Raw genomic sequence first — 13835 nt, forward strand, 5'->3', positions numbered from 1 at the left:
CATCTTGTCAGGCAAAGGGGAAAGCTGTGTAATTCTAACCATAGGGATGAAAGACACTATGAGATATAACCATGCTGCTGCGAAGCAACTCTGATCAATGTATTAGACCAAACACGTTCCTGACTTTCTGGAATAAAACTGGTAAGACAGTGTATTTCCCAAATACAGACTATATTTAACTATTCAAATTTAGTTTCTTTTACGATGCAGCAGAATATTTTAGATTACTAGAAAATATTTAAGACACAAGAAGCGAACCTTTGCCACCATGTACTGATCTATACTAGCTCCGGGTGTAGATTCAGGCCTCCACTGCTCCACAACTTAATGCCATGTAAGACATTGTTTGTTGTAAAGCACTGCACTGACAAACTTTGTTCTTAATATTGGGAGTTTCTTGGCCACAGTCTTTAACGCACAATCATTCTTCAGCGTTCTTGAGCACTGTAAAAAGAGTATGCATTATTCCATGATCCTGAGAGCTTGTATTGACATGAAGGAACTCTAGAATATAATCATTTATCACCTGTGCCACTATTCCATAAGTAGAACTAGACAACAGACACTGGTGAACACAGTTGAAAAGATCTTTTATTATTTCAAAGGCGACTGCATGAGGAAATAATATTGGTGAATCACACATAACCTGTAATGAGTATTTCTTCTGCTCTTGTAAAATTAAAAATCAATACGAATTGCCTACAAATTTCAACACAAGTAACATACATGTCAGAGAGAACATACGCAAGCAGATCTTCAGCAGTAGCCCAGATTTTGGTAATGTCGTCCATGTACAAAAAGATACACCTTATCCACAGGATTGTAATAGGAAAAACGTAATAGAAAAGCCCCTAATTATGAAATAAAGTGCTTTTAAGATAAACAGAAGTAAAAAGATAGTTAAATCTGTTTATATTTAAGACTAGCTAAATGTGTAAAAAAGCAAATACTATACAGTTCTGTTCTGCTACAGGGTGATAAAAAGAACAGGAATTCGTGCCTCTTTTACCCTTTATACCTATGGGTGTAGTGACTGTTAAAAAGGCAAGAAGGGCAGAGACAGAACCGTAGCAGACACTCTCAGTCAAAAGTATAAAAATGTGTGCACTAGGCACATGATGAAATGAAACAAAATCCATGCGAAGTTGGGGTGTTCTACTTGTACTATCTCCATTCTTGCAACATCTACCTCTCTCATTATCACCTATTTCCACCTACCATAATCTCTGCTTACTACTTTGTTATCCGTTAATCTGCACACTTTCACTTGCCGATATCCAAATCACGTGCTATTTATCTCAGAAATCACTCTTTGTTCCTTATTTCCAAACCAGAAAACTATCCCTAAGCTTATTCATTTTCCTCACTCCTTTCTTTCCTGAGCAGCAGTCTACATCACTACCTCTGCCACTTTGTCACAGGAGATAACAGGAACCCTAAAACAAGACTAGGTTCCCATACGTGAGCTGAATTTTTTGGTAAAAACTCTTAACCCACAGTACTGGTGTGGAAGTGTGCACAAGAGAACACAGAAGGGACTGCGTACCACTCAGCAGGGCAGCTGGCTGGTGGCAGAGGAGCGAGTCACACGTCTCAGCTGCCCAGCCACTCTCCATAGCGGCAGCACAATGCAGATGGCTGAATAAAACGTCTCAGAGGTCTTCTGAAGTGTTAAGAATTAATGTTGTTCAGGGTTTCCCTATAGGGTTGAGTGCACGCTCACCAACCAGAAAATGTTAAAATTATTTAAGTTGCAGTTTAATTGAGCTTTATCTACTTCATTTGACATCATTACTTATTATTCAGTGTCAGCATTCAAAGAAAGGAGAAAATCCAACACATCCACTGAAAACTGCACATTTAATATGCTTTTCCATCAAGTATTACAGGAAAAGACTTTTAATTTACCGTGTATAGTAATAGCTGAGTCTGACTTAAAGCGTTTGTACTCTAATGATAAAAAATCTCCTTTACTGTGAAATTCTGCCCTCTTCTAGCTCATTCTGGGGGCAGAAATTGTTCGAGATTCTACAGAAACAAAAAATCCTAAAGGACTCACGGGGGAAGACGAACGTTAATTTAACAGATTTGCCCATAGACCCTTGTGTCTTTATGAGGTCTTTTGACCAAAACTTTTCCTGAGATCCACAAAGTTTTATCTCACGTGCATGCTGTTTTATCTAAGAAATTCTGTGAAATCTGCTGGGTCTCAAACCAGCTGTTATAACAAGTTGCCGGGGGGGGGGGGGGGGGGGGGGGGTGGTGGTGTCACAAAGTCATGCAGCAGCTCAGCTGATCCTGCCTTGGCTGGACCGGGTGATCTCCTGAGGTCCTTCCCAACCCCAGTTCTTCTGCGATCCTGGTATGAGGTAACAGGGTCTTTCCTTTGCGGTCCACACACGTGCGTGGCGGGGAGAGAGTCGGAGACATCGCGTGCAGTCTTCTCAGGGGTTTGGTATTAAAGACCAAAACAAGCAACAACCGGCCCCTCGATCGGACGAGGGTGCGCGGACTCGAGCGCTGACGGTGGGCTGCAGCCCACGAAGAGACAGCTGACGGAGCGGCTTCGCGCCCTGGGGCTTTCTGTCCGGGTGGGTCTCGGAAGCAGAAAGCCCCGCTGCTGCCTCAGGCGCCCTCCCGGCCCCCCCCTCCTGAGGCGACGGCCGCCCCGCAGCCCTCAAGCACCCGGCGTAGGGGGGGCGGAAAGGGGGCTGGACCCCGAGGCCATCGGACAGACCTCGTCGGCGGGAAGCGAGCACACGGCAGCCGCCGGCGACCGAGGCGGGGCCCTGACGTAGGAGCGCACTGGCCTCCCCTTTTCCCGCTCCTCGCCACGCCCCAGGCGGCCTCCGCTCTGGAGCGCTTCCCCCCCCCCCGCCACCGAGGAATGGAACCGCCTGCACGCGGCCGTTTACATTCGAGCCCCCAGCGGTTTCCCCCGCGCTACTAGCAGGTGTCCGCGGCTCGCGCGCGGTGACGCCACACAGACGCAACCCGAGCCCCGCGCCCGGCTTTAACCTCGTTCGCGTTTCGGTTCCGTCCCGCTCCCCGCCCCGCCGCCAACGGCTCGCGGATGCCGTGCGCAGGCGCACTCGCCCCGCCCCGCCCTTCCTGCCGTGCGCGCGTTCGCGGCCAGTTCCGCCGCGTGGGTGCTGCGCGCGGCCGGGAGGGGCGGGGCGGGCGCGGCCGGGCGGCGGCGGGAGCGGGAGCAGCGGTGAGGAGTGCGCGGCCGCCGTCAGCAGCCCTCCGCCTGCCTTGCTCCCTCCTTCCCTCCCTTCCCCTCCGCCCGCCGCCGGGGACGGCTCCGCGCCAGCCGCCCTTCGCCCCCTCCCCGCTTTCCTCCCCTCCGCTCGCTTGCGTGTGAGGTGAGCGCGGTGTCTCCGCCGCCGCTGCGTTACAGGTGAGGGAGGGGGCAAAGGGGAAAGGAGCGGGGGGGCACTCGCTCCCCCTGCCTCTCCGGCGGCCCCGGGCGCGGAACCCCGCCGCTCCCGCTCTCTCTTCCCCCGGCGGAGCGGAACAGCCCCCTTCCCGAGATGGGCTGCACGCTGAGCGCCGAGGACAAGGCAGCGGTGGAGAGGAGCAAGATGATCGACAGGAACCTGCGGGAGGACGGCGAGAAGGCGGCCAGGGAGGTCAAGCTGCTCCTCCTAGGTGAGGGCTCCCGGGAGGTGAGGGTGCCCCTGAAGTAACCCCCAGCCCGGAGGGAGGGAAGGGAGCTTCCCCCTCCCCTCCCAGCCCCGAGGCGAGGGCCCTGTGCGGGCGAGGGCGAGGCGGGTGCCCGCCGCTCGGGCTTGGGGGCGGCTGGGCGGGGGTGCCTTCCTCGCCGCTGCCCTCAGGGCTGGGTGCTCCCGGCCCCTCAGGAGTTTTCGGGGCGCGGGGGGGGGCCGGCAGCCCGTTAAGTGTCGCTCGGGGTCCCAGGCCGGGCGGGGGAGGCGGCACGGCGTGGCTGGTGCCGGAGCTGCCGCGCGCGGGGTGACAGCTCGGACCTGTGCCGGGGGCTCTGCGGACCGCTGCGCGGATCGGGGGCTGGGTCTGTGCGCCGAGTCTTGCTGGTAGACCCGGACATCCCTAGGCTGCTGCTGTGGGAATAAAGCGCAGAAAGCGTCGAAGGAACAGAAGGCAAAGCACCGTGAAACTTATTGCGTTGTTTTATTTTTGTGGAAGTTGGTTACGTTGCTGAAATCGTACAGGGGGAAGGGCAACCTTGTGGGGGTTCTAAACATACAATATAGCAACTCGCGTGATAAACTATCGTGTGTTCTCGAGTTTTGCTCACAGGTACTTGAAGCTAGCTTTTTTGGTATGTTTTAAGTGATACGCTTGTGTATAAAGATAAAGAATTTTTTTGAATTGTCGTAAAAGTAAAAAGAAGGCAAGGGTTTTAATTAGAAATGCCTTTGCGCAGGACTAAAACAACTTGCAGACAGCTGAATGCTGCAAGGCTTGCATTGCATTTAACGTTGTAGGAAGTTCTCCAGTATACGCCATATGTCTAAACCAGATTGGATCCTTCTAATCTGGAGTTAAAAAGATGTGGAGTTACAGCTTTCCTCGTGCTGCCCTTCCCCTCCCAGAACTACAGTTTCAGGCAAACTTTTTAAAGGACTGCCCAATTTCTCACTCCCATTGATGCTGATTTTGCTCGATTGCTTTTCTGCAGTGCTCTGTTCACTACAAACATTGTAGTGGACCTCTGAAATAACTCCTTTCTGTTGCTAAATTCTAAAATAGCTCCGGAAAGGTACAGGAAACTGAAGCACTTCCTTGTGTAGATGAAGAGACAAACCCAGTATGGGAGAAGCAAATGTCCTAAAATGTGTTTATACATTTAAAGTTTTGCTTGTGAGGAAAACAATTAAAGCTTTTCTTTTGGGTTTGTTTTCCAGAAAGTGTTAGGCTTTTGGTAGTTACTGTGCCTAGTCCTGTACATCTTTGACATCCTCAGATGTTTTCATGGGAAGGTAATCCTGTATGTGATCAGTAGCCACACTGCAGAAGATGCTACCGTCTCTTTTGAAGGTGACAAAGCAATGCTTTATATGTCTTCTGGCAAGGCATTTAAAGTTTTTCAGTTTTTGCTGTTCTGTGTGGAACTTATAGTACTTGTAGTTTGGTAGTTGTCTTTGTATCTTTCACCATATTCTGTGGTTATGGATAAAGTCCACTTCTATAGAAAGATGCTTTAAACTTGAGAATGAGTTTTCCACTGTTTTGTTTAATGCTCTCATGTATAAAGGCCTATGTTATGAGCGCTTATTTTTAAATATTATAAATTCAGCGTTTCTAATACAGAAAAGCTGTTGAGGAAAGTATGTTTTTCTGTTGGAATCTCATGAAATGTCAGGATATGGAACATGTGTTTTCTTATAGTGTTCTGAGCTGTAGCTCAGCTGGTCCAATAATGCTTCCTCCCCTATTAAAAAGAGGTGTGAAAACTAGCAGGCTAACTTGTTTTAGAACCAGCATTTGAATTGTTACTTAAAGAAAATTTACATAAATGTTTACTGAACTCAGGATGAGGTTTTGTAGTACACAAATGTATCCATGGGTGTATTTCACGTGTCTTGTAATGGAAGTTGGAATGAAAATTTTTCTGTTACTTTTGCTTGCAACTGTGTCAGATGTCTTAAATGTTACATGAATGCTTTATTTCATGGCAAAACTATTTAAAGTTACTTCCATTAGAGTGACTTTCTTCTCACTGCTCACTTTCCCAATTGCTTGTTCAGCCCATGTGTCATAGTTTATAATCTACTTGGTTGTACTCCTACATCTATCTATGGGCTTGTTCCATTAAAAAGATACTGAAATAACAGGAAAAGTACAAATTGTGGTCTGCCACCCTGAAAATACAGTGTGTGAGAGGCATCGAAAATACCTTCCTTATGTAGAAAAAGAGCATGTAGCTGTATACCTGTTGACCCAATAAGACAGATTTATTCCATAATCCCTAAAAACTGTATTTTTGTGTGGTGATTAGAGAATTCTACTGAAGCTTGAGCTAGAATGCTCAAATAAGAGAAGATGTATTTGTAAAATCAGTCTATTTCTAGCCTTTACATTTACTTTATTCCATTGTATGCTTTTCTAAAGATTTTTCTAAAACAGGAAATTGAAGTTATTTAATTAAGACATAGATGTGAGATTGTTGTACCTAAACCATGACTTTGTGAACAATATCACCGATCCAGATTGTATTTATATCTTCCTGTCCTGTCTCTAGGAAGAAGTAGACATATTTAAGCTGTGCAAAATGCTATTGGCATGGATTATTTAACTTCTTTTATCATATCTGTAAATTGGTGCATCGTTTTGTAGAAATTTGACTGCAGGTCATGTATTAGTTCTTGGAATAAGAATACTGGATTCTGGACAATATCTGTATATAATAGTATTTTAACCATATAATTCTGTGCACTTCAATGTGCTATCCCTGGACAATATCTGTATGTAATAGTATTTTAACCATGTAATTCTGTGCACTTCAATGTACTATCCCAATGGCAGGAGAACCTTTTCTGGAAAATTTGAGCGCCATCCTCTTTATTAAAAGTAAGCTGAATTTGAGCACGTAGTTTGTAAGCCAAATGGAAAGTGCTTGTTTATACATGGATTTTGGTGATTTTATTTTTGTAAATCCTTAGTTAATCAAGCGTCTTTAATTTAAAATTATTTTCAATTGAGGTGTGGCAGAGAGATACTTAAATTTCATCAGAACTCAACAAAAAACTGCAAGTGCAGTCTAGTATATTGTCCAACACTAAAAATTTGACATAGAAAAGTACTTTTCCTTAAGCACTTGAATATTTGTGTCAAGTTGACAGTTCCTAAACTTCTGTTTCCTAATTCTTTGAGGTAATTTTTCTTTTTATTATATTTTTTTGTTGCTATTGTTTCTTATAGATAAGATCATATACTTAGTGCAAGCAAGGTTTTTGAAAAGCAGTGTGTATTTTGGCAGGCTTCCAAGCAGAGAAAGCAGTAGACCCAAGTTGTTTTTCTCTTCCATGGTTCTTCATCTTAACTTCTAGTGTCCAACAAATAAAAATTCCAGTGATGCTTGCAGAATGAATGTAATTCTGATCATGCTGGGAGATGGTGGTTCTGTGTGACTGATCTGTGAGATGCATTAATATACATGTGATCCAGATCAGGTGTGGATTTGCAAGTACATTTCTGTTGAATTGACTAAACCACCTAAGACTGGATTTATGCCAACTGCAGGAGAACAGGCAGTACCTCATTTAGTAAAAAGCCTTCTGGTATGAGGTTAACTCATCAGGTTTTGTGAATACATTCAAACTGGCAGCAGGAGTTTATAGGATTAGCACTTTGGCTTGTGGATTATCACATTCTTCACCTAATATAGCAAATTCAGTGTTCAGGTTGTTAGTGTCTTGAATGAAACAGGCAGTAGATATGCCTTAAACATTTTTAGGAGTGGATCCTGGCATCCAGGAGGTCACAGACCCTGTATTTGAGAATTGTAATTATGTGTCTTCTTCCTGGATAATTACGTTTGCAGATTTGAGTTCAGTAGAGACTTACATACTCAAGACCAGCAGACCCACTTTTTCATTCCTGAATAAATCCTTGCGATGTGTACTGGAACATTGGCAGGTCACATCCTTAAAGATATCTGTGTTTTAACTTAAGACAGAGTACTGCTCTTAACCTTTTTTCGTTGCAGTTCTTCCTGTTCCTTAAGGCAGTAACTAGATGTTTCTATTCAGTTGTTCTTCTACCTCTTCGCATCTTGGGCATCTTTTTCTGGCTGCTTTGCTTTTGATACAGACCTGCATATTTCTGTCTGCTTAGTCAGCTGACTCCCACTGCATACTCATCTTTTTCAACAGCATGATTCTCACAGTCTTTGGCAATACCTGCCTTCATCCAGACCTGACTGTGCGTTTGACTGGAAAAACATATATATGCTGTTTGTACCATTATTTCTCTTGCCTTTTCTCCAGAGTATCGTCTTTCTCCACACTTGCAGGCAAAAAAGACCAAACTTAAGAGAGCTCTCAAAAAAAGCTTTGTTCTCGGAAAGAAGTATTGCACATTTCGGAGAGGTTGACCTCATCTTTGTAAGTCCTGATGAAATATTTCCTGTCTCACTTTCGGAGACAACTATCTATAGATATTTACAAAGTTCATATCTTCTTTAAAAGCTCTTTTGTGATACATAAAAGAAGTGTTTAACGTTTGGGGTCTTTTCGGTTTTTTTGCTTGTTGGTCTTGTATGTTCCACATACCCCCACACTTTCCTCCTCCCGGCAGAACTTTCTGCCTGTTTGCTTAGATTTAGCAGGTGTTCTGAACTGGGAGCTCTCTTGCACTTCAATATGGTACAGTTGGTCTCTGGCAATCAGGATGTTATTTATGTGGACTTTTATATCTGACTTTGTAGTTAGGTCAGTGAAATCCTCAAGCCTTTGTACTCAATACAATAATAATTTCAAAGAAAAAGTCAAAAATTACTATATTCCCATAATGTAATAATCCACTTTGCTTTTGCGAAAGGAAGCTCGTGGATCTATAGAAAACATGGTTATTCAGTTATGGTTGTGTTTGTGTAATTGCTCTTTTGTGCTTGTCTCTTTCTGTTTGAATGTTGGTGTTATAATTTACAACATCATAATATTGCTTTTTAATGTGTACATAGACTTGTTCACTGCAATACAAATTATCTTTAGTGATTTCAGGTCATCTGTTGCATCATTATTTTAAATCTTCATTTTGGAAGTTTCTTTATAAAATCACTTTATGATTGTCTCGTGATTTTAATTCTTTAACATTCTTAAGAAAAAATTTACTTCAGTACATGTTGTTTTAAAGGGGCTAAAGAGAAACCATATGTTTTTGTACTATGTTATGATACCAGTAATGGCACCTTTTGCTTTTTTGGCTCTTCATTAAAAAGTGTCATTATGGATATATAAAAATTACTTCAACTTATCTTTTGTATTGGGCATTAAGCTTTTTTTTTATATTAAGAGTTAGACAATAAACATTTAAAGCTTAAAAGATTATTTTCCTTCAAGTTGTCCTTTAAAAACAATGTAATACTTTTTTTTTTTAATTTTCCTCTCCTGGTTGGAGACCAAACAGACTCTGGTAAGGTGCTTTTTAGTAAGCCATTCATTCCCAGCGTCGATGGTGCCTCAAGACTACATATAAGTTGTGTAACACGCTGACTTAACTAGTTTCTTCCTACTTTTTCTGGCAGCACAGTTTATTGTAGCACTAGTGTGCTGATATGACAGTTTCCTTCAGTTCTATAGATTGTATTATTGAAATTATCATATATTTAAGCTAACCTCCTTTTGTGAAGTTATTTTTGACTACCTTCAGAACTAAAGTTTACAGAATGGCTCCTTGCATAGTTGTGTCGGCACAACTTGAACTCGGCCTTTGTGTTATGAAGAGCTACACTGCGCTCATTTATATAATCATACTGACAAAGGGGATTGTTCTTTTGCTGCCACATTTTACCCTGTAGTTGTTTTGGTCCTCTGAGAAGGAATAATTGAATAGTTGGCACATGCTAAATTCTGGATCAGTATTTTGAAACCAATCCATGAGTCCAGCTTCAGTGGGCATGAAATTCTGAAGTCAGGTTTTGCTGCTGACCTGGATGGATGTCTGCAGTTTTTCCTGTAATATGCTGTCTAACAAATGTCAAGGTAGGAAACTGGAAGTAGAGTAGAGATATTTAAGATGTTCTGTAAGTGTGAAGATTTTTCTGCCATGGAAACGCTGAAATAAACTGACTTGATAATTACCTATTAAAAGTTTTTTCCAAGATGTGTAGAGGAGAACCTGTAATGATGAAAATTTGCTCTTCTGAGGTTGACTCTTCATCATTGTCCAGCTTTACTGAGGTCAGCTGTTCTATTTATTGGCCTTGTTTGCTCAATGTCCTACTGTTACCTGAGGCTTTGTGTAAATTACTGGGTTTTTTTATTCTGTAAATGGAACTTAGCTGGCTTCACCTGAGAGATTATGTATCCAAAAGGAAGTACTTATGTTGGTAAGGTGTATGGAGAGCAGTTGGAAAAATCAGAACTTTGAACTTGTGAGAGCAACAAGTTTTGAGTGCGCTATTCAGAAAAATGCAGGGTTTTTGAAGTGGCTTAGCTTAGTGATATTTCTGAACGGAAGGATAATTGAGATACTGAAATTTATTAGATGATTAAGACAAAAATAAACTCTTTTTACTGAGACACTTGTGTGCTAGGAATGTATGCTGTTTCAGTAAAAGATTCGAAATCATCACTTAATGCTAAATGTATTTTGCTCTCTTTTCCATTGAGTGTGAGCAGACAAGACAAAACAAAATAAGACAAAATAAGATTTCTTAATGAGAATCAGGGTCGCAAATGAAGGAATGATATGATGTCATAGACTAATTATCCATGTTTGCAGCTGTTTGTTCATAACCCTTTCACGGTGTAGCTGTAAAAAGTGTTACGAGTTGGGGATTTGGAAGTAGTTACCCATTATCATGGCTTTGCCCTTGGAATTTGCAAGCTGTGCAGCCAGCTTCAAAATCTCTGGAATTACTTGTAGCTTGAAGATGTAACAGGAGATAAAGGATCATGTATCTGTTTATGCTGTCCCAACAAGATGGCCTGGAAATCACCTAGTGTCACAGATACCTATATGCATCATTTCTTGATTTGAAAGTATGTTATCAGTTGAGGTAAAATTTTGACTTTCCATTTCATTTTGGTTTAATTGATGGCTAGCCCCTTCCTTAAAACTGTATTTCTGTGTAATTTTTCAATATATGTCTTCATATCATTCTATCAGTGTCTCAACTGGTGGGGTTATTTTGAGATAGAGCATTTAAGAACCAATTCTTTAAATAAGGGATTTGTTGTTAAAACATGTGAAAGGCAAATAAATTGCTTTCCTTTCCTGAGTTTGGCAATTGAAGGGTCGTTGAAGTAGCGATGTTGACATATATCTATATGTTTGAGTGCTATGTATTTATATATAGAGAAGCATGTGAACAACAATGTTGTATGTGCCTGTATAAATTGACAATGAAATTTAGAAAATGCTTTTTGTAAAGGTGCTTCTTGAAAGGAATCAACACCATTTGAATATACAGTGCTTTAATTTATGAAATAAACTGTACATTATTTTTTCATATATGTGTTTTAGAAATGTAGTATTGCGTCTGAAGTGTGTAATACACTTGGCAAAGGTACCTGATTAAATCTTTACTGAAATATAACAGTATCTAGGCAACCAGAATGGACAGGAAGTCTTTACAATCATTGCTCTAAACAGATTACAGTATGTTGATTTCTTCTTTAAAAGTAATGATAATTCCTGCTGAAGCTGTGAGGCAGGTTTATAATTCTTTATATCTTCTAGAATTTAATATGGTCAGTTCCCTTAAATGAAAATACTGTTGGACTCAAATGGCTACCCTTATTCCATCTTTCCTTTGCAAAGTTGATAAAATAATTTCTTGCATACAACTATATTTTGCTTTTTTTACACGAATGAAGCTGTTGTAGTTGTTACCCATCATGATAGTAAGGACATTTGAATATCTGGGATTTTTTTTAATAGTTTTCAGTAAAACTGAAGAGGTTCTTGCCTACTTTCTAAATCCATATCAGAATGATGGAAATAAGCAGTGTGTGTTGCCTAATACTGTAGTGACATAAGCAGTTGAGCCATTCAAGAAGCTCTGTGTTGCTGAAAAGGGAGTGCTCTTGCAGCATCTGGCTGAATGGTTTTGCCCTCTCCCTGCCACTTTTAAATGCTTCATTCTGCTTTGTGCTGGTTTACTAGTTGAATTGGCTGTCCTGTTTGGACTTAGTTTGCAGCTAGAGTGGTTGATGTAACTGGTATTTCATAATGGTCTGGTGAGGACCTGAATAAAAGCGTGATGAGGAGCAGAGATACATGCCTTACGTATATGAATGGAGTACTGGAAATGCATAGAAGTGACTGGAAGGGTGCAGAATAGGATTCTTTCAATTTCTGCATCTCAGTTTACTGTAGAATCAGGTTAGGTAGGAATAATGTGGAATTGTGTTCACCTGTGAGGTCCAGTTGGTGGGCATGTTAATCTCTATTCAAAACCCACTTATTTCAAAACCTCATTGCTGAAATAGGAGACAGTGTCAGTCTTTTCTCAAGGGGTGTGTTAAGCAGGGTACGTGATAAGAAAATGGAGGTAGGAGTTTGTTTTCGTTCCAAGTCCAAGAGTCTCAGACCTATGTTTCCTTATGCTATTCTAACTCACAGGTCATAGTCTTGACTAGGCGGAATCCTCTTCTGTCTAGTACTTTGTGAAGAATGCAGGGAGGAGAATGGAGACGTTAGTCTCCAGTTATAACAGTGAAGTTATACTAGTATTATGAACAGAATGAGTGTAGTATTGGAATGCAATTTTAAAGTTTGCTATGACTGGAGAGAAGTGTCTTGCAATAACAAAATTGGGAGCAAACAAGAATTGTCTTGCATATTTATAGATTTTATTTAATTAAATGTTATTTTGAATGCTTGTGGATTTCAGAATCTACCAGTGCTGTACTGTACAAGGATAGACTGAAAATAAGCTGCTAAATCTCACTTAAGTGTTTTCTGTATTCTTGATGCATTAAATATTTCTTGAAGCGTTTTAAAAGTGGATTTCTCGGCTGTATGCAGATTCAGTTACTGATCCTTAATAAATCCAGTAAACTCTTAGCAAAACCATTATACGCTATCTAAAGCTCTTAGACATTAACAGGGATTCCTCCTAATGTGCTTTAGTGCCTCAGTGTTTGCTAGCGAAGGATGTCATTTAATTCCTAGATGAGAGACTACTTAGGTTATTTTCTCTGTCTGCTGTTCTGGAACATAGGGCCTTTTGGGGTTGAATTAGATCAGGCTTTGACAACGTACTTGTTTGAGGCCTGACAAGCTGCTCTTTATGTAGGTACGTCATATTCCTTGCTTCTGGGCTTGTTGTGTGCAACTGCCTGTTTGAATGGGTTGAAATTTTTATATACTTCAAAGCTTTCTCAGTTTAATTTGAGACCAATTAAATACAAAGTCTGTTTAAAGAAGCCAGATTTCTCTTTTAGTATTGTTTGTTAACCACAAATAATATTCTGCTTGTAGGTAGTTTTGTGTGGAAAAATGCATGTGCATGTAACAAAAGAATATGGTTGAGTATACACATGAATTTTCTTTCCTGGTTCAAATATAAATAAGAGTTCTGAAAAAAAAACGGGGAGAGGCGAAGAAGAGTTCGGTCTGAATAGCTGGATCTTTTCATTTAACGCTTCAGTCTGTGTCACTTTAAGTCCTTTGGATCTGGAGACCTTTTTGTAGTGAATTTAGGTCAAGTGTCAATATGGTCATTCTCCTTATTTTTGTGGGTCTTAGTCTGTGGGCTACAAGATGAAAAGCACTGTTAAGTTAGGCATGGATGAAGACTGATAATTTACATGGACTAAAGTTTATTGCACTACTTTTGCAATAATGGGCTGACTTTTAGTATAACTGCATTTGTCCTGGTATAAACTTTGACAGTATCCATTTGTCTCATTTGTGAGAAATACCTTGGTGTTACATGAGAAGTAGAGCTTTGAACAAAACCAGCCGAGATTTACATGAGACATCTTTCTCCTGTTTTGACAGGAATGCATGCACCTTGCTCTCTGATTTTTCCCAGCTCTTTGTACAGTTGCATAGTAATACAAGGAAGCAGGGACAGTTGGATCTGCCACAACTTTAGATAATACAACAGCAGCAGTTGCAACTGGAGCCCAAGGTGAAAACATACTGTGAATTCCAAGTTCGCTTGTTGTATCTCTTCA

At 41.4% G+C, this 13835-nt stretch overlaps 1 protein-coding gene across 1 annotated transcript in view; it reads left to right on the forward strand.

The window, feature by feature from the left end:
• Nucleotides 1–3167: 3167 nt before the first annotated feature.
• The window catches only part of GNAI1 (G protein subunit alpha i1), a 39439-nt gene continuing 28771 nt past the window's right edge, over nt 3168–13835 (forward strand). Inside the window, exon 1 of the mRNA XM_075427966.1 lies at nt 3168–3651. Within this exon, the coding sequence (XP_075284081.1) occupies nt 3534–3651 (118 nt within the window). The 5' untranslated portion in view covers nt 3168–3533. The remainder of the gene's footprint in view (nt 3652–13835) is intronic.

Source organism: Opisthocomus hoazin, chromosome 8 (genome assembly GCF_030867145.1).
Source record: "Opisthocomus hoazin isolate bOpiHoa1 chromosome 8, bOpiHoa1.hap1, whole genome shotgun sequence".
In the NCBI taxonomy this organism is placed as follows: Eukaryota; Metazoa; Chordata; class Aves; order Opisthocomiformes; family Opisthocomidae; genus Opisthocomus; species Opisthocomus hoazin.